The 26638-nt window shown below is 42.2% G+C and overlaps 1 protein-coding gene across 1 annotated transcript; it reads right to left on the bottom strand.

Annotated features, from left to right (window-relative positions):
* Nucleotides 1–458: 458 nt before the first annotated feature.
* On the bottom strand, nucleotides 459–26638 carry chd2 (chromodomain helicase DNA binding protein 2). The gene is made up of 42 exons (XM_076037941.1): nucleotides 26256–26638; nucleotides 24802–24862; nucleotides 24598–24670; nucleotides 22266–22322; nucleotides 19321–21213; nucleotides 16057–16291; nucleotides 15428–15514; nucleotides 15183–15238; nucleotides 14609–14737; nucleotides 13761–13937; nucleotides 13058–13197; nucleotides 12730–12955; nucleotides 12541–12641; nucleotides 12378–12419; nucleotides 11669–11847; nucleotides 11439–11563; nucleotides 11123–11339; nucleotides 10951–11040; nucleotides 10420–10610; nucleotides 10138–10326; nucleotides 9887–10049; nucleotides 9573–9725; nucleotides 8480–8551; nucleotides 7885–8034; nucleotides 7653–7801; nucleotides 7469–7565; nucleotides 7291–7383; nucleotides 7003–7176; nucleotides 6697–6866; nucleotides 6568–6609; nucleotides 6318–6457; nucleotides 6089–6227; nucleotides 5827–5977; nucleotides 5032–5154; nucleotides 4784–4906; nucleotides 4381–4521; nucleotides 4075–4191; nucleotides 3795–3973; nucleotides 3597–3696; nucleotides 3315–3507; nucleotides 2652–2895; nucleotides 459–2340 (listed from the first exon to the last, which is right to left on the bottom strand). The coding sequence occupies exons 5-42, from the start codon at nucleotides 19377–19379 to the stop codon at nucleotides 2046–2048; spliced, it is 5451 nt and encodes a 1816-aa protein (XP_075894056.1). The 5' UTR covers nucleotides 19380–21213; nucleotides 22266–22322; nucleotides 24598–24670; nucleotides 24802–24862; nucleotides 26256–26638; the 3' UTR covers nucleotides 459–2045.

The raw sequence follows: 26638 nt of genomic DNA, 5'->3' as shown, positions 1-26638 counted from the left end.
ACATCTCAGCCGGTTAATTAGGTTGCAAAGGTTTTTTTTAAATAAATGAATGACACATTCAATTTAATTATTTATTTTGGTTTAATGACAAATAGTTTCATATTCTGGTAGTACTGTTCAAATCTGAGGTAAGTTGTTGCATGTGTTTGTTTTTGACATGGACTACCTTTCACCCTCATCACTGAGCCTACATACTGAAAACCTCGGTTCATTTATAAGTTGTATAAACCATCATCAGTCTCCACATACATTTAGCACCTCATCATTCCCCTGCGCCTTGTCTTACTTTACAGGATGGCAGCTACTACCACAACACAACATAATTCTCAGAGGAGATCCCCTACTGGTCTCACAACTTCTATACAAATCCAATTTCATAACCGCGGCTCTGGCAAAGAATCAATTTACAAAGTCTCCTCAGGCTGGACTGGTAGACCACAGATTCACAAAGAGACAAATTCAGGTTGTGTAACAAAGTTTATTACATATGTCCAAACATATGTACAACACGTTCCTCTGAAGAGTGGTTTTTTTGTCACAAATATAAATTATTTCGACTTTCTTAAAGAACATATAATACAGGGACTGGAGTTTGCTCGAGTGGAAGAGGAGATGTGCTGGCCGTTCACCGTAACAGGGCGGGGTCAAGACGTCTGGTTCAAGTTCCTGTTTCCTTCTCACATATCAACTCCTTCTGAAACCACATGATGATGACGATGACGACGACGACGATGATTATGATGATGATGAATGAATGGAATACGTGGACCCTTCAGCCATTGTCACCAGCATGTCCTTAAGTGGCAATTTGCTCAAGTGACTGTAATACTACGCAGTACTGCCCATGGACCAATATGCAGCATGGAATTACACACATAAATAAGGCACGAATGGAGAAGTCTCGTCATGATTTAAAAATTGGGAGAAAAGAAGAAGAATGAGGATGAAAGCAGGACCAGATTTGGCACGGGAGAGGAGAGCCGAAAGACAAGAAAGATGAAGAATTGCCATTAGAGATGTCCTGAAAACATTTCAACAACACCTCTGCCAATAAGACAATACCCACCCACCCACCCCCCAAAACATCACATACTTCAGACAGCATCCAGCTCTTTCACAGGGAGCGGATGTGTGGGTGAATAACTGAGATGATACCAGAGTTCCGTCCTTAACCAGCATAATACTGAGAAGCAAAGCGAAAGTACAGTTCTGTGTCATAGTGTTAGTGTTGTCGCAATAAATACTGCCCACAAGTCTTTCCTTTTACCCGGCCTGCTGAGAGGAAAGTGGTTAAAGTGAACAAAAGGAGGACTATCGCAGTGCTCCGTCCGGCTACACAACTACAGATGTCATTGTTTAAACACGTGAGGAAATATGAATTTGCTAAAACCTCTTTCTGCCTTTGATGTCACCCGCGTCGGCGTAAACACGCCGGCCACGCTGAGCGTTCACATTTCAAAGGGAATCGGGCCGCGCCAGCTCAGCTACATGTTCTGAGATAAACATTCTGAAGGTGCACGAGAACACGTTACATACTCTACATGACATCATTTTTGTGAGACTTAAAGCTTAAGCAAACAAACAAACACAAAACACAAAAGTCCAGGTCATGTATTCCTACTCGAAAAACCTTCAGGCACTTTTAGGATGGAGATCAGTCACCTGTCCAAGTATCCTAAATTCTCCTTAGATAATAGTCCATGGGACTAAGAGTTCCACTCAGTCTTAGTCCTGGTTGACTGATCCAGTCTATTCCTTTAAATAAAGAAGTTTGTTTTTGTCATTGCAAAGACAACATGAGGAACAAACCCGTCCCTTAAGGTCAGAAATTATTCAGAGCCGCCCATCAACAGGGGGAACATAACCAACAGCACAGTTTTGCTGGTTTAAAAAAATAAAATAAAATAAAATAAAAAATAAGAGGGAAAGCTGGTTCCCTTTCCAAATGTGAGCTTATGATTGGCTGAGTCAGACTCGTCCATGAGTGAATAAGTTTGCTTCAGAACCCAGATCAATCAGTCGCTGGGCCAACGCTGACGTGGCCTTTATGTCTTCCTGCTGTTCCAGCCGGGGTCGGCGGCGGCGGCGGCGGTGGCCTCAGCGGGCCGCTCCAGCGGAGATCGGGAGTCCTGGGGCGACTTCTGAGCCTGTGGGGAGCGCGGATCCAGCAGGGCAGGGGGCTTCTCAGAGTGGAAAGGCCGATTGAAGTGCTCCGGCCCTGACGGCCCCCCTCCCGGCAGGTGGTCGGACCTCCTCCTGAAGTCCTGCGGAGGAGCATCTCTGCTTTGGTGGTAGCTGGGATGGAAGTCGTCGCCACGCCTTCTTTTGGGGTCCGAATGCCTGGAACGGAGTAAAGTTCACATCAAACCGGCTGTTTTTTTTGTTTGTTTCGCATTTGAAACTAGTGTTGCAGTCAAGACTGCACCAACCGAGAGCAAGACATTATTAAGACAAGAGAGTATCGAGATTGAGACAAGACCAAGACTTTACCGGTCTTGGTCAAAAATCCCGAGTCCGTCTAGTCCGTGACCGAGACGAGACAGAGTAAAAAAGCCTCTGAGTCTAAGATGAGACAACTGGTCTCAAGACCAAGACCAATCTCCAGTACTCCAACGCTATTTGAAACTATAATAAAATCAGTTAATGCTGACCTGTCGTAATAGGGCCGATGTCCCCGGTGGTCCCGGTCGTTGCTGTACTGGTCGTACGGTCTTTTCCGAGGGGAGCTGTTGCGGTAGCCGCCCGAGCTGCGGTACGAGTCTCCGTGGGACCGCCGGTCCGAGTAGTGATCCTTGTAGCGATGCTGGTCGTAGGGGTGATGCCGGTCTCCCTGCCACGACTGGTTGCTGTTTCCTGGGTACATGTACTTTCTGTCCCTCTGCCAGTCTCCTCTGTCTGGAACACAGGATTTTTTTCTTATCTTTACAAACGAATGCTTTGCCAGGGTTTTCCCAACGATTAAAAGTCCCTCGGTCAGAACTTAAAAGAAGGGCTGAGTTTACTTTTTGTTTTGCTTTACTTTTAAAAAAAAAAGTTTGTACTAAAACTTTAGCTCTTTGTGATGTCACAAAGTGAACTGATGCCTCTCTTGGTTAGAGGAAGCACTGCTTCTTGGTCTACAGAGTGCTTTTGCAGGAAGCTGTAAACGAGGGATTAAATATGCTGTGTTTTTCTCTGATATCCAACCATGCAAGGCTGTTCCACTGAAGTCTGTGTAGGGAAACAAAACCTGAAAACGGGTCCAACAGCACAGCTGCCGACCACTCGTCCAGTCAGGTGCCTTCAGGTAAAGACTCCTTCCTGCTGCTACGTACCATCGTTTCCAAAGTGACGCTTGTTAGCAGCGTTGTAGGGCTCTCGGTGGTGTCCGTGGGGGCCACCCTGGCCCGGGTGAGAGGCCGACTTGGAGGACAGCTGAGTGCCCGTGGAGTCGCGGCTGGAACCGGATGGCTCCGGACGGAAAGATTTGCCCCTCCCACCGGGGTCCTCCTTCTTCTTTTGCTCCTTCTGGAATCACCGACATTTGTCACGATTATCACGACACTGCAGCTGCTTCAATCGTCAATGACTATGATTAACAATCGACAACGACTTGCCTCTTCCTCATGCGATCTCTTCTTCTGGGCCATTTTGTAGAGCTTGTGAAGCTTTCTGGCTCCAAACTCAGTGAACTTGGACACAAATATCCAGAGGTTCCTGTGAGTGAAAACAGGACAGCACGGCATTACAATGAGCGCTGTGGGGGAAATTTAGCAGTACCGTGAATTTCCCCAACAGATTACAAGGAGTCTCACCGTCGCCATATCTTGACATGATCGGGGTCGCTGTAGGCTTTAAGGCACTCTGTGATTCGGTCCCCGATCTTCAGCAGGCACGTGCGAGTGTGCTGCAGCTGCTCCTGGTCCGACAGACCCTCGTCGGGCTTGTCCAGCTGCTTCAGGGCCTTCTTCACTGGCCTCATGCGCTCCTTGCACTTCGCATGACATTAATGGAGCAGAGTTTGTTGCTACGACGGCCGTTTGATTTCAGCGGTTTTATCTTAAACGGGACAAAAAAGGGGGGGGGGGAACTCACAATGCTGAAGGTCTCCTGGTCGAGTTCGTCGTCCTCTTTCCCCTCGATGGGGACGGGCTCCGATCCAGCTGTGATGTGGACTGGACCCTGAGTCTTCTTCCCTTTGGCTGCTTTAGCCTGACAGATAAAAAAAAAGAAAAAGAAAAAAAAGACACATTTCACACCACTGGCACACAAAACAAATTAGACAAAAGAATGGTGGGGAGGTGGCCCGAGGCCAGGATGAGCTCTCGTTCTGCTGCTATTCTGAGAAAAACTAAATCTTCATCTGAATGACTAAACGAGGCCGTTAATCTGCCACAGTACCTTCTCTTTTCTGGGCTTGGCGCCCTTCTTTTCTTTGTCCCCGTCCTTCTCCTTTTTAGGAGTCCCCTGTTTTTCCTTGTTCTCCTTGTTGTCTTTCTTCTTCTGCCGCTTCTTGGCGGGCGATTTCTCTGTTCCGTCATCCTGTTCAGACGCGAGAAGAGACAGGGTTGCGTGAAGTGAGCCAGGGAGAGACAAACCAAAGAAAAAATGAGCAGCACTGTTGGACTGAACGCAGGACTAGATTGCATTTCATAGATTTTGTATTTTATAATTTGGCTTGCATTTGGCTGTTTAGAACTCTTCCCTCTGCTGCTCATTTTACATGCACAGAGGCTTTTCAACAAAGCTCATGACCACAGCGCCCCCTGCAGGCAGCCTGGCTGACACCGCAGCCCTCGCTGACCTTGACCTCGCCCTCCTCTGACGGGTTGTCCGACAGCCGCGGGGAGCCAACGTCGTTGCCCTGGTCGTCCTTGAGGACCTTGTTCTCCTTCTTCACCCGAGGCTTCCTCTTTTTCGCTTTGACCTTTTAAGAGGAGAAGACGGGTGAGATGCACATTTCGTACTGCGCAGCACCGGGCTTATCGAGGGCAAGCATCCAGCGGTGAGCGGAAAGCCAGATGAGGTTCTCGGAGATTACTGGCAGCCTACCTCCTCCCCAGTTTTGGACACGTCTGTGCTGTCTTGCTCTTTCTTCAGCAGCTTGAGGAGATACTCGGCTCTCGCCTGCAGCTGCTTGCCCTGCGGCTTTTTGCTCGGATCATCAGGGAGAATCTGTGCGGAGAAGAGAGAAAGTTGAAAAGAAGCTTTTATCATAACCACAAAGGCCAGTGCTACCCTAGTCCAATTTTAGCTGCGCGCCTTCACAAAAAGGCAACGGATTTACACTCGAGGTCTCACTACACAGATCTGATTTGTTGCCTGTATCCAATTTTGTTGCCTGTTTTTCCCCTTCAACATCTGCTTATATCTGCTGTAAAAAAAACAAAAAACAAAAAAAAACACCCATATCTAAATCAGCGCAAACTTTGCTTCACGCTCCCAGCATGCAACAAAGCAATTTTTGGCTGCTGACCCAGAATAGGAAAAGAGCTGGCACAACAACAGCAATAAACAACGTTCCGCAATGGAGTCCAGTAGAATCCAGCTGCAGGCTCAGTGCAGGAACGCTGGCGTGATGGCTACAGTTTGATAGGATGATGATCCAAATGAGAAGTGAAACAGAGCTACCTCACAAGGAAGAAAGAGGGGCAGCTGACTGAATTGTTTATTAATCATGGACATGGAAGTATGGACACTCCTGGATGTATGCTGCAGTGATTTGCACTGTCAGAGTGAGTCAATGAGAGAGAAAAACAACTGATTTATTTTACTTCAACCATGTAGTATAAGCAAGTGTCAAAAGGTTTTAAATAGAAAACGAGAAAAAAAGAAAAAGACATTTGCCTTGTCAGCCAGTTTAAGGTCGGGATCGGTCTTGATCAGGTCCCAGTTTCCGAAGCCGTGCTCATAAATGCCCAGCAGGAGCTGCATGTCGTCCTGCTGATCCCAGTCCACATCAAAGTGGGCAATCTTGACCCGGCATGTCAGTTCAAATCTGAAGCAAAGCAAAGATTTGCTATACATTGCATGTGATATAAACACTTTGTACATATCAATGATAATATAAAACCAACTAAATGTGCGCTGCCTCTTTAAGAACCCTTACTTGCTCCTCTCAGCAGGGTTGGCGGGCACCACTTTGTGCAGGGGTTCGAACTCCTCCTCGTGCTGGATGATGGATTTGGCGTTGACCTGAACTCCTGAGATCTTGATGTTGATTCCTCGCCGTTTTCCAGGGCCTTTGGCTGGAGCGGCAGTGTACGTTTTCAGTTTTTTTTGGACCGTCTTTGAAACGGTTCAAACAGACAGTCGGTCGGTCGGTCGGTCAAGCGTACCTTCCACTGGGTTCTCCTTCATCTGCTCCTCGTGCTCCTGCACCGCTGCCACGCAGCTGGAGTGAATCAGCTCCCCGAGTCTCTTCAGGTCAGCTATGGATTTGTCCACCAGCTCCGAGTCTCTGGCGATGGCTTCCAGTCTGAACACAATGACGCCACTTAACTGCCCAATCTGTTCAAAGACCCCAGACTGAGGCCAAACGTGATGTTGCTGATGCACGTTTGCTGCAGGGATTCTGAATGTTCTTACCGCTCCAGAGGAGATCCAAATTTCTTGTATGCCTTAATGAACCTGTAAGTGACATCGCAATCAATTACCAACATGGTTATTAACGCTAAAAGAGAGAAAAATAGAATATTTAGTTAAAAGTGAAGATACCTTCGTATCTCTGTATCAGTGAAGCCCTCTACATTGTTTTTGCGGGCTCGCGGCCGTCCTCTCTTCTTTGGCTTCTTGTCGTCGTCGCTGTCGTCCGTCTCGCTCTCGGAGCCTGAGGAGCGGTGCTTGAGCTTGGAGCCCACGTCGCTGTCGCTGTCATTGGCCCGAGCCTGGATGGAATAGGAGAGACGGAAAAAAACAACAAAAAAAAACACACACACACAGTGACCACTTATAGCCTCATGTAAAATCTGAAGATGCTGAAAGGGGCTTCGAGCGCTCACAGTGGGCAAAACAACCGCTTACCCTCTTGTTGGAGCTCCTACTTCTGGGGAGCATGAAGATGTCCTCCATCTCCCGCTGCTTCTCCGCTTCCTCGATCTTGCGTCGCTGCTCTTCCGGGATGATGTCGTCCCACTCTCTCACATGCTTCTCGTCAAGGTCTGGAGCGGTCTCTTCCATGCTGGAGAAATTGGCCACCTGCGGAAGCACATTGAGAGATGAGGGGGGAGAATTAGGAGCCAAACGGAAAAAAGAAGCTTGAAGCCTGGACATTTTAAATGGATGGGTGAAAGGGGGACAATTTGAAAGTACCTTAAACTGAGACAGAAGTTCGTCTGTTGCACTTGAGCCTTGGTCGCTCTCTCGCGTCTCTGCCAGCCGCAGGATCTCATCGATATCCATTTCCTACGCAAACGCAGACATCCTGCTTTAACATTCCAAGGGAATGCATCGAATCAACGTTATAACGATAATCAGTTCATAGTGGCACCTGTGGTTCCGACTCTTCTCCCTCGGCCTCTTTGAAAAGTTCCTCTGCACCAAACTTGAGGATGGCAGTCAGTTCCTCTTTATTGAATGGGTTTGAACTAAAAAAAAAAAACAAAACAAACATGATTCCCTGTTCCAACATATTGAACGGCTGATAGCAAAAGCTCATTTCTGACTGAACTTACTTTGTGTTTCTTGAGTTGCTGTCGAGTACAGTGCGGCCAGTGGTGTCCATTCTCTGAATGACCAGATGGTCCAAAACCATCTTCTTCTTTGCTCTCTCGATGATATCCTCCTCGACCGTTCCCTTGGTGACCAGCCGATAAATATTCACCTGAGGGAACAAATACACATTAGACTGCGGTGAAATCACTTGAACAGACCTTGCGGGAGGTGGAGTCGTCGCCTTTGGCTTACCTGCTTTTTCTGGCCAATCCTGTGAGCCCTGGCCTGAGCCTGCAGGTCGTTTTGAGGGTTCCAGTCAGAGTCAAAGATGACCACGGTGTCCGCTGAGGCCAAGTTGATGCCTAAACCTCCAGCTCTGGTGGACAGGAGGAAGCAAAAGTCCTGCAAAACAGTCACAAAACCAGTCACCCAGATGTCACAGACAACACACAAACATTGTGAAATATCCTGCATTATGGCATTATTAGTGCAATATTGCAACATAATATCACCTTCACCTTAAACTATTGGGTGAAAATCAGTTCATGCCAGAGTGATACTACATCATAAAAGCAGGAATTGGATGCAAACAGGTTCAGTTTGAATGCAAACTGTCAGTGAACCAGTGGTGATGGGATTTTTACACTCCAGTGCTGAGCATTATACAGTTGGCCATGCACACTACAGACTAAAAGAAGACAAAAAAAAAAAGCAATGTGTTTGTCCACACCTTTACCCCAGGGTTATCAATTAAAATTATGCATCATTTTAAAACCTAAGAATAGGAAATTATATTTTCATACATGGACTAAGCAGTTAGTAGTGCTGAGATTATTAGTGCACACACCTCTGAGCCTTCAGCATTGAAGTGGTCCAGGGCTTGCTTTCGGATTTCTCCCTTTATGGAACCGTCCAGCCGCTGAAACAGCAAACAGAGCTTGTTAAACCAGTGAAGAGGTCCTGGGCTGCCATCTGCCATAAAATTGGCATCACTTTGCTTCACATGCCATAGTAAATCCCCTCTATACATCCACAGCAGTCTCCACCATGCACCCAGTCAGCAAGAAAACATCCAGTCGTGTGACAGGCCCGAGTATTCGCCAGGGTTTGACAGCGAATATCTTGCTGGTATAAATAACTACATGAAGTCCAAGCCGGGCAGATGACAACTGATATCTGACCCTCAGAGTCTCACTCTGCAGGGCAAGCGACTCAAAATGCTCCATCCGTGTAAACACCAATAAAGGCTAAAAGGAAAGAGCTAACATTTAGAGCCTTGGAGGTTCTGGAGATGATATTTACAAAATGTCAGTAAAGCCCAGTGAAAGCACACAGCCGTCAGCAGCCTCCAATAGAAGTCTTTAAAAGGTTTGTGCAAGTGATTAGGAAGGGGACCAAACTCTAATCAAACGTTCCCCCCCTTTAGATTTAAATTAATGACATTTCACACCTTCACAGCAAACAAACACAAACTCGACGCTCCATTTAGACTTTGTGACTATTTTTACCAATTTAATTTGGCTTTCTTTAAACACACACCACCAGGCTTTTAGGCCACAGACAACAGCGCTTTTGGAAATAACTTGAGATGTTTGCATGTGTCAAACTTGTCATTTTTGTGTCTGTGATTTTCCCTCCTAATGCGACAACAGACAACCAACCGCAAGCATGACTTTAAAAAAAAACAAAATTCTGTTCAAAGCACATTTACTCTCCTAATGCACTGGGGGCGAGATGGCCCTTTCATGCGTTTTAATGACTTTGAACTCTGAAACAACAGGGACTGAAAGTGAAGAACTTAAACTTTATTGTTTCTGCACACTCTTAACATGTGACTTTAAGCTTTTTCTACAGGTTTCTGATTAGCATATAGTATGGTAGCACCACCTCTTGGTTTGGCATGCAGTTGACAGCTGCTCTTTGTAACATGCGTCTCTCACCTGGAACGGGTAGCGATGTTTGGTGAGATACTCTGCCAGAATGTCCAACATCCTGACCATCTGAGAGAAGATGAGCACTCGGTTTCCTCTCTCCCTCAGCCTGGTCAGCAGTTTGTCCAGCAGCACCAGCTTCCCGCTGCCCTTCACCAGACACTGGAACACACATCGGATTTTCAACACAAAGAACCACGAGAGAAAACGAAAAATCAAAAGCACCCACCCCCGGTTGGCGTCGTTTTGTTTTCATCTGTGCTACATCACAACTATACTTTCATACCCTGGGGTGGGGCTGGGAGCTACACTGGGAGGTGTACCTGGAGGTGGTCCTCTTGCGTTTCAGTCTCGCCCTCCTCGGGGTGCTTAATGAGGAAACTGTGGTTGCAGCACTTTTTCAGTTCCATAACAATGTTCAGGAAGCCCGAGGAGCTGCCTCGGGTGCCTTTGGAGAGAGCTCTGTAATTCCTGGTCAGAATCCACCTGGACACATTGAGGAACAGATGAGCGTGACAGAAGAGAAGGACAGAGCGACTGGAAAGGAAACAGATGTGAGGAAATCCCCGCTCACTTGTAGAACTGCTTCTGCTGCGCGGACATGTCGACGCGGAGGATCTGCTCCACCTTGGCAGGCAGAGACTTTTCCACGTCTTTCTTGACACGGCGCAGCAGGAAAGGCTCGAGGACTTTGTGCAGGCTCTGATAGCCGTTGTCCCTTCCCTGGCCGTGTTTGTCCTCAAAGTCCTCCCACAAGTCAAATCTGAAGCAGGAAAGAAAAACCCCAAAAAACAAAAGACGTAAGAATACTTGCCGCTCGTGCCAGGGGGCATTTAGCATCACAACTGGGACGTACTTGTCAGGCATGAGGAAGTGCAGCAGTGACCAGAGTTCTTTCAGCGAGTTCTGCAGTGGAGTGCCGGTGATGAGGAGTCTGTGATTGGACCTGAATTCCATCAGGGTTTTGTACAACAGGGAGTCGTCATTCTTCAGCCTGTGCGCCTCGTCCACACCCATGAAGGCCCAGTTGATGTTCCCCAGGACGCCCTGCACACAAAATGTCAAGTCCTCTGTGAGCCACACAGACTGAACTTCCTTCACGCTCAGACACACAGTGTAATGACGGTATGAGCAGAAACCAGGGTATCAATCCTTGAGGAAACTGTTTAAAATCTATTATCTTCAAGGACAAGCTCATCTTCAGGATGATGACGGAGGGTATAGTACTGAATGTATCTTATTACTCATCGTGCATTTGAAACACTGCTCACAGAAAAATCCTAAATCCTTTAATTCGAAACACATCTGGTCAACAAGTACACAAAAAACAAACCAAAAAACTAAATTTGAAATGAATTTGCAGCTTCATTTTCTTGTTCTCACCAACCTTATCCTTCAGTAGAATTTCATAAGTGGTTAGAAGTGCATTGAATCGGATTCTTTTCGTCTGGAGGTTCACCCACTCGTAGTCGCGGATCTGTGCAGAGGGCGTGTAGAAATGTGAGTCAGCGAGAGTCGAAGGTCAAGCCAGGCCGAGGTGGCAAACCTCTCGAACGTACCGTTTTCCTGCTCATCACGTCACCGAGGTAGACCACCACGTTCATGTCCGGAGCCCAGGTGTCAAACTCCCTCTGCCAGGAGGTGAGCGTAGACAGAGGGACCACCAGCAGGAAGGGTCCGTACAGCTGGTGCTGGTGAAACAGGTAGGACAGGAAGGAGATGGTCTGGATGGTCTTCCCCAGACCCATCTCATCAGCCAGGATCACGCTGTTGCACCTACACGGGAAGGCATGATGTCACTTAACACATCTGTCTTAACACAGCCCGGCTGTGTCGTCTTCAGAGCCAACCGGCACCATATTTCGTGCACGTTACCTGCACCAGGAGTGAGCCAACCAGTTCAATCCGTCCAGCTGGTAATCTCGTAGCTGCAGGTTGTCGTCACCGATAAACGACGGCTGTTTCTTGAGAGGCACAAACCTGGGCCTTTGCTTCAACACCTGAAACAGGGTGGGGTGGGGACATTGCAAGCAAATGTAAGCAAAGAAACCACTTCTCAAAGAAACGCTATAATGCACAACATTACATTGAGAACCTTGTCCTACCTTGCAGTCTTTGGAAGGGACGGTTTTACTCGAGTTCCTGTTGGTGAAGCTGTCTATGCACGGCTGGAACTTCTTTCCAATTAAAGCGCCTTCCTCCCAGCTGCACTCCGAATACGGCAGGCCCATCCACTTACAGAAATACTCTGGCTCGTTGGAGGATGGGGTCTTGTGACTGTGAGCTGATGAAAAAAACAAAAAACAAAACACAATTGGGTCTTAGACACTGAACTACCTGCTGAATGTGTAGCAGACGGCCTACATACAAAGCAGCCAGCTAGCTGGCCACTAGGGGGTATTCAAGCTCTTGCATTGTAAGAGCTTGTGCAGAGCAGCTGCCCAATAAATCTGTACTGGCATATTTTTTATTTTTATATGCGATCATTCTAAGATTCAATCTAGTTATTACAGGTTCTATTTGATTTTGATGGATGGATGTAGCATTTGCAATAAGGCTGTGTTATCTTAGTGGCTAAAACAAATTGAAGAAAAGGTGATATGATACTGCAGGCCTGGAGCCGTCAGTCAGCCGTACTCCTGGAGTTTCAAAATTAGTGTTAGTACCGACTTTGTGTTAGTAGTGAGATATTAAAAAGCATAACAACTGTAGCGCTCCTGAATCTTATCCTGCTTAAGCAGGCCCCCGTCTGCACTTGACAGGTTCAAATAATACATGCACTCGCAGGATTACTAGATACTATGCAGGACTTACAGGGAAAGTCGGAGGATCCAGCTGCTTTTCCGGTCCTTGTTGCTGTTGAAGATTACATTTTGTTGAGTAACAATGCAACATGACGCTCCATTATTTGTTTATTATATTGTTTTTATAAGAAATAAAAAAAAAAGGTGTGGTCTGTGTGGCCACAAACGCTCACCAATAACACGCTCCATAATGTGAAACTGCTTGCTCAAGTCAGCGGTGAGTTCCTGCTGGCAGTTGTGGAACTCGACGTCCTCTGGGGAAGCTTTCCTCAACCTGCACACACGGTCGGAAACAGTGACAGTGACGCATCTGGAGAGGGAAACGAGCTGACGCACAGAAAGAAAGACTTCTTCATCTGTACCATGAATTCAGCTCCTCATGCTTCTTTTTAAAGTTGTCCAGTTTCTTGAGTCCCTTGACTTTCTGTTGAGTGAGTGAGTCCATGCTCTCCCAGGTGCTATGGATGTAAGACCAACCCTTCCACTTGATGAGGTAATGGGTCTCCCCTTCATCTTTGTCAGGGTCAAAGCCTTCGCCTGGGTCGCCATTCTCTTCCACAGCATACAGAGTCGTGGAAGCCCCAGTGGCTTTAGAGTTGGACGGATGCAAGTTTGCGGTTTTCATTTATGCCAAACTATTTAACAATATTCATTATTTTTAATAGGAGGGCAAACGCAAAATTGACTCACCTCCTTTTTTGCCTGTCCTGGCTTCCATCACCCTCTCGATGGTCTCGCTGTCATCGTCCTGCTGCTCCTCGCACGCGTCCCCTGTCATTTCAATCAGGTCATCCGAGTCGGTTTCAAAGTCATGTTGGTCCTCTTTGTAACTGTGACAATCAGAGCAAGCAATGAGGATGACGACTCAGGTCATCCTTTAAAGCTCCACAACATGCCCACTTTGAAGGACAGTATTTCCTTTCATATTGGACTCCAGAGACACACCCCCAAGTAATAAACGACCCATAAAAATCCACAAATCTCTGGAAACACTGCCCATTCACTCCTTTGTTTGCAGCCTCCACCAAAAATACCTAGTTTTATTATTCTGCAAAAACAATGTTTTATTAAGGCTGCACTACACCCTAGACCTGCAGTGTGTTTGAAAAAGGATAAAAACAAAGAGGGCATGAGGTTAGCGGTCGTTGACCTGACGAGGTATCGGAGCCATTTGTGATGTCACAAAGGGCTGATATCTAGAACGACATTCTAACAAGAGGAAGAAACAAACGCAGGATGCAGGCTAGCGACGCATATTGATAGGAAACCCTGGGTCAATGAGTTTCATGACGTCAGACCTTTATCCGTTCTTGAATCGGAATTTCTGGCATTGTTGTTTTTAAAACACCAGGACGGACATGTTAACATATTAATAAAAGTATCGGTGTGGCACCTTTTAACGTTGGTGGCACCCCGCCTCCGGGTCTGTCTTTTCGGAGTGTCTTCTTCATCATCCTCATCGTCCTCATCCTCTTCTTCATCGTCGTCTTCTTCGGCAGATGAGTCCTGTTTCCTTTGCTTCTTGCCTTTTTGCGAAAGCGTTTTTTTCATTGTGGACTTGGCCTGAGGTCTGTAACAAAGAAAATTACGCAAACATGCAAACAGCTGATAATAGAGTGAGTCTCAGTATGAGTGATAAACTGCAGCAAAACCTCGTACTTTGAGTGACTATTAATGTATTAAAAGGTCCCATATTTCCAGCTAAATGTAATTATCCGATGAAAACTCTATGGATCTCCAGAAACAGCATAATTAGCCCTCTGTTCACAGCCTTCTATGAAAAGGTTCAGTTTTTAGCCTCTTGCAGAAAGGCGTGTTTTGTTGGACCTTCCCTTTGTTTGGAAGGGGACACAAACAAGACGGCCATGCGGTGGTCTCAGAGAGGGAGCCACCCCTTAACTGTGGGTGTTGTCAGTAACCTAGAGAGGTATGAGTGTGTGACATCACAAAGGGTTGGATTCAAGAACTGCGTGCTTTTGAACAAGGCATTATTTCTTGAAAACATTGTTAGAGGTTCATTTTGCATAATATGGGACCTTAAGACAGCATTTTGTTTAACGATTCAACAATTTGAAATTCAAGTCATTTTTGAGTTACTGTGTTTTACAACAACAGGCTGCAGCATGAGCACCAGGTGACACAAATGTAAAGGAAAAAAAAAATGTGACAGGGGAAGTGCGGTATGGAACTAATTTGAGCAGTGGGTAGCTGTCTGACGGCCAGGCTTCGCTATGTTCTTACCTTCTAGCAGGAAGTCGTCTGGATCTAACTTTTTTCTCTTCCTGCTCACTGTCTGTTATGTCGGAAGACGACTCCTCCTCCTCCACCTCCTCTTCATCATCATTAGAGTCATCATCTTTCCAGATATTTCTTTCAACAAAGAAATACCACAAGTTCACCCTTACTGCCGTAACCAATTGAAATTTCATCAAATGCGAGCCACAAGGGTGTTCACTAGAAGCCGACATTGATCTGATCAATCAATTTTTTGAGTTATAGCTATAAATGTACGCAATGCAAAACATCACCTGGCTGACCAAGGCCATGAGGCCCATGTGGCGCAAACAGATACCCAGTAACAGGCTTTAAGTGATATGACCAACATTATCAACACAGACTGACAACACAGTGACAAACACACAGATGGGCTGAGCAAAACCACTGTATGAAAAGGACTACGTATTAAATAATAGAAAAAAGATGCTATCAAAAGACTTCACTGTGCACGTCTTTGAGCAGATTTAATAAATGTGCTTTAAAAAATAATGGAAAAAAGAGGAGGCTTTGCTGCTGCTACTTTAACATTCATACTTACTCCTTTTTCTTTGACGTCTTCCTCTTGGGACTCTCACCCTCTGAGTCACTGCTACCCTGAATTGGCAGACCGCAGAGATTGCGCATTTAGCAATAGCATCTTTCAACAATAACAACTGCAAGCACCTGAACTAATTTTAAAGATCCACTAGATGGAACAGTGAGCTTGCCGGAGAGAGCTGGTGGTCACACAAACAGCAAAGACTCCTCAGGCGTTTCTTTAGGCTGTCTCTCTTGATCACTTACCTCTGCTCCAATATTCAAACGGGCCGGTTCTTGTCTGCTGCGGTTTGACCTCCTGACTCCATACACATCTGGATGCTCATCCCACATCTGTAAACAAAGGCCAACCCCCATCAGTGAACCATACGGTCCACGGCACAATGAACTCCTTTTACAATGCATTGTTTTTTTAGTTTGTTTTTCCTTTCTTTTCTTTTTTTAATTTAGTTATTTCATATTGCTTTCATGATTTATGGGTATAACTGGTTAGTTCCTTTGTAGAAATGAAGCCCAGAACCTAACAGAGGGACAAACAATCTCTCTAAACATTTGGGACAGAAAAAAAACCAAAACAATAAAATAAAATCAGTGACTAAATTTCTAATTTGACTATATCTTTACACTATTTATCAGTATTTGTAACTACCTTGGAACAAGGATGTAGCTAGAGGTTATTGTTTGAGGAGTGGTAGAAAAATAGAACTGAACCATTGCAACTACAACCTTGGCACATGTTCAAATGACAATACCTTATTATTATTATTACAAGAGCAACCTCAATCTTCAGCATTAAGTATAGAGTATTTTTTATTAATAGGAAAAAACACCCAAATCTTTTCATTTATAAAAGTTAAAAGTTCAGAGACCTTTACCTTTTTCACATCTGCCAGACGTTCCTTCTTTCGAACAGGCTTGTTTTTGGCCTCTGTGGTGGGCCGCTGTGACTTGGATCCCGTGGATCCGCTCTCTGACTCGGAGTGGCTCTCAGACTCTGAAGAGCTGTTTGACTCGGAGTGGTGTGACCGCCTCCTCTCGCTGCCATGTTCACTTTCTGACTGACTTCCTGTGTCCGATGCAGAGTGGTTGGATTCTTCTGAAGCTGAATTGCTACAGGAACAGACATGTTTTAAATCCTCAAGTTTTTCAGTGAATGCGATTTCATTTATGCCAAAATCAACACGTTGGAATGACCTCAAACACAAAGTGAAAGTTCAGACCATATAGAAATGTCTGACAAGTGTCAGTAGCACGCTGTTTTTAAATGAGCCAAGAGTAAAACTCAAAAACATGTTGCATGATCTTTATTAAGCTTATATATTTACCTTATCCTGGGGCATTTAAATCATGTACAAAGGTAGAGGCTTAAAATTAAATTTCGACCACTAAAATAAAAACTAAACTGTACTCAAATTTGTTTCTGTTGAATCGTAATTATGACGCTACAGCTCATTAAACATTAGGAACTGGAAAAAAATAAATAAATATTGAAGTACCAAGTATATTTGCACAGACTCCAGATTGGTACTTTGACTCACATTTTAAGAGGGAAAGATTCATCTGTAACATATAAGTTGCTGTTTATATTATAACTTACTGTTTTATATTTTCTTTTAAAATTTAATTGAATTTATGAAGCTAGAAAAAAAAGAAGCAATGTCTATCTGCATAGGTGACCGTCACACATGCAGTACCGCACGTGGACACAGAGGGGCATTCATTTTGGAGATTAACTCCAAAAACTGGGACTGAACTAATTTTCGCTGATATTACCATTGTGTAGCACTAAGGTCTACATTTAAATGTATACCTGGCTTTTAGAGTTAACTGGGTTAAAGGTTAAAGTTTTTGAGGTCGAAGTTCATATGTATTCATTTTTAAAGCAAGAGTGGTAAGATAAATATTGTGAATGTTGGAAACCATTGTACACACGGCAACAAAAAGAAAGAACAGCCTGACTAGAGTGTTATTTATGGCCACCCAAACGAGTGAGAAAAGATTGCGTAACCCTGCAACTCCGTCTCAGTTTCTCCTCGTAAGCGGTTTCTATTCCTGAACACGGATGAGAACGGGTACTTCCGCTTTAAGTGCGTTTAGAAATGGGCAGGACCAAACGTACCCTAACGGCGAATTGTGATTGGCTAGTGGGTTACCATGTCGCCTTTCGTCCAATGGCAGCGCGGAACGCAACATTTTCGAGGTCGGAACTCTTCCTGTACCTCCTCCGTGTAGTTCCGAGCAGAGTTTTAATACAGATAAGTGAGCCAGCTTGCACACAAAGCAAGGGCCATTTTGTGGTTCAATGGACCCTATGTGAGAAGTGTTTTGACTACACGTAATACAAGAAAGACAAAACACTTGGTCTTTACGTTCTGAATGTAAGAATGTGTGTGTAAATTATTCAAAAATGTGTTGCACTGCTTGTTGTGAGGAAGAGGACATATTTCACTTGCAGCTAAAAGCACTAAAATGGCTGCCACAAGACCACAGAAAACTACAACTGTGATGTAAACTGCTGCAGTACAAGGACACCAAAACGCTCTAAAAAGAGGGTGAATATCTGCACCTTGCACAGAAATATATAGCTTAAGAATAAATACCTTAAAAAAACAAAGTCTTTCAAAATTCACTGGATAATTGGGAAAAAAAACATGATGCCTGTCAGGATTTGGAAAATCAACCTCAACATGTTTGTGGAAATGGTGATCCCACATCGGCTTTCTAAACTTCAGGGTGGTTCTGACACCACAAAAACTGCCTGTTTCTTTCATAAGTGTATATAAACTAGGTCTTTATTGATGAAGTTGTAACGTTTCCCCTGTAAATGGATATCAGAGGGTTCAAATACCTGTTGAGGATATATTTTACTTTACTTGTTCACATGACACAGCTATTTCGCACTTTTATTAAAAAGAAGACTAGAATGTCAGTTCATGGGGTGAAAAATAAAAATGGCAACAGGGTCAACTCTTTTACACAGGCCTTTATACCTGACCTGAGAATAAATGACAAACACATCTGTCAAACAGTTACCTTTAAAAATTACAAACACCATATATTTGAGACACAATTCACAACCTGCATTTGTTTTGGGAATTCTTTGACTGTCATTGCAAAAGTTGATTATCGCGACAATTAAAATTACAAATTTATTCCTCTGGCCATCAACGAACTCTCCACAGGATGAAAAGGCCCGAGAAAGATCTGTTACTTTTAACCTTGAGGAAAAAGTCTGACAAAGTTATTTGACATTTGACAATTTAATATTTGCCTTCAAAAACAAAAGGAAGACAAATGAACCCCACAAAACACCATTTGAATAAAGTTAAAAACTACATAAGTTAAAATCTATCAGTTCATGTACAGGAGTAGGTCAACAGTGACAGAGATGAGTAACTGTGCTTTGTATTCACTATCCATCCTACAGAAGCATAAATATATGAAATTTATGAAATATTTGAACTAGTCATTTGGGGTTTAATACAGAGGAAAGGCAATAACTGAAAAGAGCAAACTTTTTTTTTTTTTTTTTTTTTTTAATTTCCAAAAAGCTGTTGGTCAAACTAATGTGCACAGGCCCCTGAAGGCATCAAAATGAATACAGCAGTATCCAAAATGACTTGAAGTAGTTTATGTAATGTCAAGTTGCAGATGTGATGAAGACATCAAAAACAATGAAATAAGGGGCATATTGTTCATCATATCACACGAAAACGCAGCAGTGTTTCCAAAATGAAAACATGAATTAGAAGGTTGGTAAAATGGTGCAATGCAGCAGCAACTTGTCAGACAAGGTCATAATACTTTGCAACGATCAGACATCAAATGTATGTGACAAATCACTGATAACGTTGTCAAGGAGACAAATGACTTCTTTTTTTTTTTCTCTTGCGGTTAGCTACATACATCTTATGTCCGATGATCAAACAGGCCCAACTGTCAGATGCGAGTCGAAGAAACGGTACGAAAATCAGGGTGTGGCTATTAAACAATGGCAAGGTCATTCGTGGCAACGGTGCACTTTGAGCAAAAGCGTGTGGCAATCGAACACACAGGTGATCAACCAAGCTTGACAAGGTAAACAATCACAGAAAGCAAAAGTAAGGTAAAAGAAGGGGAAAACGTTTGAAAAGTCATACCTTGATGCATTGCTTTGGGTCGAGCCTTCGTCGTCTTGCTTTTTACTTTTAGTCTTCATCGTCGTATGATCCGGATAACGTTTGATAAGATGATCTTTTGCCCCTATTATTAGCTGTCAAAAAGTTAGAGGAAGCATGGACTGTGGTTTAAGTCCCACAAGACCGCCTTTGCTCAGGTGGCAGTTAAAGCCCAGTCGCTCTGACACGAGTACAGAAAAGGAGCACTAAATCCAAAGATTTAGTAATCATTATCTCTAATATTAAAGAACCGAGGGGGGAAACAAAAATGAAAACACTTGAGGTTAAACAGTCAACGTGAGTCTTTCAGTTCAGTCCACGGATCAAGCCGCATGCAATTATTTCTAACTGCGTCATCAGACGAGGGATTGGGAAAAACACGATTTAAAGAGACGAAAACCGAAAAATATCGCTTTGCAAAATGTAAACAGAGCAAATCAAAGTAGGGAAAGGTCGTAACCTATAAATGAAATACAAGATTGACGTTCGCTTGTGTTTCGCTTTTTTAAAAACCTTAACACAAGCCGAACACGACACGTATTTTTTAAAAAAGACAATTTAACAATAAATTACAAAAAACATGCTTCGATTCAAAAAGCTTGAAGGCCTGTACGGTCTTCATTTGCTGTCAGACTCAGAGCGGCAGACGCGAGCAGCACACACTAAAAATGGAGGCGCGCCATGGCTGCCGGAGCCCAGTATGGAAAACAACGACAAGCACTCCGCAGCCCAGACGGCTCAATCGCATCGAAAATCAGCCCGAAAACAGCACAAAACGCCTCAATTTCTACAGAAACACCGATCGGATCACAAAATCCATCCCTTGGCGGTCGAAATCAAGCGAAATAATCCGAAAAAGAGACAAGGAGAGCAGCCAGACGAAGCCCCATAGCTCCCTTCCCAAGGCTCAGCCGCCATCTAGAGCTTCTTCCTAGCTCTGAAAGCTTCGTCTCTGATTGACGTTATTTCCATTTACACCACACTCAGGTGATGTTTAAGTCCCACCCCTTTTTATAACGTTTAAATGTACTTCTATAGTCTTGGACGTGAATTTTTAACACTGAGACACAATTAATAAGAGGGGCATTTTCTTTCCTCTAACGTAGATAAAGTTAGAAAACGAGTGTAAGCAATAGAAGTATGTAATTGTTTTGCACCAATTGCATCACTTCCTGCTTGTGCAGGAAGAAGAACAACCAGAAGCCATTTTGAGGGGACATTTGGACACCATTTCTGTTCAGACCCTGACCCAATGGCATTTAAGGTATCCAACCAACATCCATTCAACTCGAATGCTTGATGATTAAAAAAATATTCAATATAAGAATTGGCTTTTTTAATCAAAGATAATTGTAAAAGTAAATGCACCAAAACACAAGAATCTGAAAATTATTTCAAGTAAAATGGCAAAACAACAAAAAAAATAACACAAAGGAACTTAAAAACCAGATTGATTTGTAGTTGGAAATAGCTACAAAAATACCGCAACCAACTTCCGATTTAATGGTTTTTACCATAATATAAAGAAATACATGGAGTTCAAGTGAATTTCTGATCGCTAATGAGGCAGTAGCTAATGAAGTAAAGCCAAGAAAATAAAGAAAGATACATTTTATTTAACAGCATTTGAATATGAAGTACAGAAGCGAATTTCGCAATTCCCGAAAACAATTTAATTGTAAAATTCAGTCCATGAGACAGCCAACAATTTTCGTTTCGAGTGTCCACGGTGTCAAAAAAAGTAAAAAAAAATGGAAATCCAGAACTCCAGACAGAAAACGATTTCATCTTGTCAAAATCTGGCTAACTGCCAAAAGACTTGCAATCTTCACGTTAAACAACGCTGTCTCCACTTCAGCGATATCCAGGTGGGGTCTTGATAGGATAAAAAAGAAGGAAAAGTTGTAAGCCCACAGTGAATACTGAACAAGAAATGCTTCACTGTCCAGCAGCTACAGACAACAAGTGGAAATAGGCTGAATGAGCTAAACCCATGGCTTTTTGGCTAGCCTTCGTTTGAGTGTGCTAGCATAGTCCAAGCACATCGCATTCAAAATGTTCACAAAGTGTTGAATTGCACAGACTGAAACACTGCTATCCACAGAGTGCAAGAAATCCGACTACAAATACAGGTAACTGTTGACGATCCCGCGTCACAATTGTTATTCGATTTAAGTCAACTATGCTCTTCTATTTGGCAGACCTTGAGTTAATTACTACTTTAATTACTATCACTACAATGTTAAGTATTTCTTTCCTTCCTACATGATGAATTTAATATAATATGATATTATTATGGCCAAAATGTTGGGGGGAAAACTTGGTCAAGTATTAAATTCTTCCTATGACCACTAGGGGCTAAATAAACTAAACTTAAGACATTTCAAAAAATATATTCCTCAAACAAATTTACAGTGATTTTAATGTTCTAAAATGAAAATTAAAAAGGATGGCATGTGCACATGACATTTCTTAAGTTGAAATCATAATAACTAGTCATAAAGACTAGGGCTCGTGAAAGCACTTGATGTTGGTATGCATCCACCATTTTCAATTTCCAGAATTGTTAAAAAAACAAAACAAAGAAAAAACAGATAAATACCAACATCCACACAATTGAACTGAAATGAGAAATTTTTGTGACACATCATCCAAATTAAAAATGATTTTCTGTGCACTACACTATACAATGTATGTACTACCATATTTTGGCTTGGATCATGCATTCAGTTTCCTATCATTTGGTCCTATGATAACTTGAAATTTAGAAATTGATGAAACAAAAGTGTAGATTTAGTCTGCTTGCTCCATCCTCTACCTATGAAATAGGACTTAGGAATACATGTCTCCGAAATAACTAAGTAGAATGTTGTATTACTTCGCTCTTCAGGGATGTGACAGGGATGTGAATAAAGAGACAAACTTACAGAGCTGCCTCAGTTTTCTTCAAATTTTCAGCATCTTCTATTCAGTGATGATCTCCACTGTGGGGAAAACATGGGGAAAAAATAAATAAAAGCCGATCAGAAGCACATTTCACCATTTTCTGTGATAGCATCTTAACTAAATGACTGCTTCATGTGGTTAAAAACACCGCACACTGTTTCATATGCTACACTGGAAAGACAAAATGTAATTAACCCCACCCATTTACTTCATCACAGTGCTAACGTATAACAAAAAAATAAAAGTTTTTTTTTTTTTTTTAAACAAAACCTAACAATGCATCTTTTATTACATAACAATAATGTTAAAAATGTGGTTTGGCATGAAGCCAAAATTAGATTAGGCTTAGGATATTGCACATCCTCTTCTCTGATCTCCCCTTCAGGTAAATTGAAAAATGAGAACTAAATGCATTCACATGGTTGACCTGTATAGATGTCAAACTATGGGATTTTTTCTCTTGCAGAGATTGATTGTTAGAGTCAAGCAAGGCTAAGCTTTGCCATAGTTTTGTTTTGTATAACAATTGTAATTGTATAACATAGCCTTAATTGTTTCAAGGAAAGAAACTCTTCAGGACATTAAGTGTAAGGATGGTGAAAGAAAATATAAAAAATTAAGATGGTCTTTCTAAATCATGCTTTTAAAGTTTGCCAACCTCTTCAACTGGTGTGTGCAAAAAATAACAAACAATGTTTTGAACTCATTTCTATTTTTCCTCCCATTCAGGGTTACCAATCACTTAAAAATATCCAAGCCACTGTATGGCAGATTAGCGAACACAACACTTTGGTACGCTGTCACCAATTCAGTAACTTTTGTGAGATTCAACGCAAAACTTGTTCAATATCATGGGCATGTACTTTAAACTATCACACGGATTTTAAAACTTGGATCACTGATAATTATGCATGTAACTGTATATATGTATGAAGAATCAGAGTATCCAAAGTGCTATGATTGGTAGTACAGGTGCTCCATGAGTCTTCGATAAAGCTTGTCTCGAAAGAGTTACATGGACACAATTGGCGAATTTGTTTTTTTTTTTTTTGCTCTCCGACCCACACTGTCAAAATCAGACTTAAGTAAAGCAAGTTCATTTCTGTAGCACTCTTGAGATTGCTTAAAGTGCATTATAAAATCAATGTATTATTATTATTATTATTATTATTCAAACAGATTATGGGCCTGAGGCCTAATCAGTCGTGTAGTGTAAATAAAGAGAACAGGTAAAGACACCAAGCTAGGGGAAACAAAGTCCATGTCCTATGCTAGTCGGGTGACATACGATTCAATATCAAAATTCTTGAAAATGTATTAGATTGGTGGAATAATCATGTACTCTGCACACCCAAGTAAAATATCAATTACATTCTTCAGTGCAGCGCAAATAAGTATCTTTTTTCGTAGATGTACTTGACAAAAATCATGCATGAATGATTTTTGACACAAGGCAGTGGTAGGTTTCGTACCCGAGAGGAGAGTAACCTAATCGTAGCTTATTTGTTTTTACAGGTATTGTAATCAATGGAAATGAGGCACAATGTGTATTTATGTATATTTTTGTCAAGATGAAAGGATCTATAGCTATTACTGAAGAGGTCCAAACAATACAATTTGTTAAAAATTCAAAAAGAAAAACCATTGCTGACTCATGCAAATGTGAATCCTGTGATTTTTTTTTTTTTTTTTGAAATTCTATGAGTAGACAATGGTTAGTTAACCTCAACTCGTAGTTGAATATGTCATAATACGACGAAATGTTGGGATTAACGCAATATTACCTCGCTACTAGTGCACTGTAAGGATCTGTTGGTTTATTAAGTTATAAATATGAAGTGTTTGGTGTTAGGTATGCTAAGTACTGGGCAATCGTTGGTTAAAACCATTTTAGACACAAGAAACAAATGCAGAGTGGTATGTCAAATGGTTTCATATAATTTAACAGACTAGCGTGGGTTAGATAAACTTTACATTTTTTGGGAATAGATAATTTATAAAAGATACAAAACAATTTAAGATAGTTATATAAAAAGCAAAAAGCCAGGTGAAGTGGATTTTTAAAAGAATGTATGCATTATGCAAATTATGCATCTTCAAATATAATACGTGTATATAAAATATATAATAATGTTTTTGCATTTCAATAAGATAACGTAATGAAAGTATCAATTACCGAGTAACACCTGAGATGCACAAGTTAATTTGTTTTGGTTTGTCCAAGTAGCCTTTTTTAGTTGGCCTGATTGAATGCACACAGTGCAAGCCTTAAGTTTTCTTAAAATACTAAGTCATCGGAAAAATAATACTTACAAGGCTTCGTTGCAGCGCGAATCAGCAAACTTCTTCATGTCACATCCCGTACAACCTGTACTGCATGTTAGCCCTTAAAAACAGAAAAACCACGATTATGAGGTGTGCGGAAACAGCACTCTCTTCTGGCCATAGGTATGTGGCGGTAACAACAGAGGCGCTAGCAAGGCGGTTAACGATCTAAATCTCGCAAAAAACACGTACCTGTCAATGCGATCCAGGTGTTTCTTTTGGTGCCGATGTCTGACACATAATGCGAAAATCCCTGCGAAAAACAAAATAATAAAATTATAATTATATAAAACAAAACCAATGACACTAAATTGCGAAAATGGACGATAAAAGGTAGCAAGTGCCTTAAGTTTAGTTAATTCTATTTTTTCAAACACTAATTAGGGATGATTTTTGTAGCTAATTTGCATATTACCTAAATCTTAAGTGGTGGCATATTTAGTCACACTAAGGTACGAAGTTTAGGAGACTTGATATGCGCTAACTGTAATTACCAAAGTTGTATCTCTATTGAGAATAAATGTTGCGATCAGGGTGGCGATGAGCTTTTGAACTTAACAAAAATTTAGTTGCAGTAATAAAATCTAATATAAAAAGATACAACCTAAGGTTTAAAAATACGTAATGTGCAATAACAGCCAATTCCTAGTGCTAATAACTTGGCTAGTCCTAAACCTATTTTTTTATGGTGTGGTAGTTAAGTAAATCAATTTTTATTTGATTTTTGGATATATTTTCAAGTTTCGTAAAAACTGCAAAAGTTTGGGTCGTTTTCTGACAAACATATATTTGTCATATGTCACACACCTGTAGTATGAGATAGGAAGCCAAATTTCATGTACATATTTGGTAACTTCACCAATCAGCCCCTCAAAGGGTTAAAAGCCAACACCCAATTTTGTAATTCGAAATATATATCCTGCCTTTTAAAACAGAAAGACCCCCATTAACTGAGAAACAAGTCAAGAATGGATATATGTAATGTGTGCAATGGAAAAGTGTAAATTTGTTGAGTTTAGATTATTTACACAACTAAATAATATTTATTAAAACTATTTTTTTTTTTTTACAATTCCAGTATTTTCTATCTGACACTAACTCACATGTTTAAGTAAACAACGTTTGGACATTTTGTGAGAACATAACGTTAAAAAGTCAACATTTTTAAACATTTTCTTGAATTTCAAATCAGTGAAAAACAATAAAAATGAATATTCGAGAAATTAGTCAAAAAACTTGTAGAGTTGGTAGCAATTCGTCGTAAAACAACGTTCAAATTACAAAATATCACCTAATTTTGGTGTTTTTGTCGAATGAATTCTCACAAGGGCATTTGCCCTTCCAAGGACAAAGCAAATTTTAAATGCGTAGGTTGAAATAACTCGAAATAGCTCGAAAAGGAAGAGACATGAACAAATAAAAAACATTGTACCGTATAACACTGAAAGCAAACATTCACATTCCAAAAGATAGACTACAAGCTATTGCATTAGGAGCTTTAAATTCGATGTCTTTATTCGTCGCTGACAAGCCACCATGGCCATTTTTACAACACTGCATCTAACTGTCGTTCTATCCACCATTTTGACACACCGCAGGACCGCGTTTAAAAGGCTATAAATGATGGATTACTCGGAGCTTCTTACCCATTTTCAATTCCGTGTTTATCCCCCGTCGTCTGCTCGGCCAGGGTTCTCATTTTGGGACAGATTTAGTCGTTTTGGCGGGTCTTTGGGCCACATCGCGAAGCTCGTCTTCAGCTCCGCTCTCGGCGACTGGCTCCTCTGTAGTGCGTCTTTCCCTCCGTGTGCCTCCGCCTGAACTGGGTCGTCCGGCGGCTCTGCCCACTTTCCTCTCGACGTAGCAACGTAGCCGAGTTCCACTTCCTCCCCAGCCCCGACGACTGTAGAGGCTAAGGCTAACCCGAACAATGCTAAAACTCAGAAAGAAACACATCGAAGCGTATTAGAAGCAATCGAAATGTATATGTTTCAAAAATCCAAAACACCAACCACTGTCTTTGTTTTCA

The sequence above is a fragment of the Nelusetta ayraudi genome, unplaced genomic scaffold (assembly GCF_046127955.1).
Source record: "Nelusetta ayraudi isolate G7.1 ecotype Tasmania unplaced genomic scaffold, CSIRO-AGI_Nayr_v1 ptg000053l, whole genome shotgun sequence".
NCBI classification, from domain to species: Eukaryota; Metazoa; Chordata; class Actinopteri; order Tetraodontiformes; family Monacanthidae; genus Nelusetta; species Nelusetta ayraudi.
This window is presented reverse-complemented; position numbering and strand designations above follow the sequence as displayed.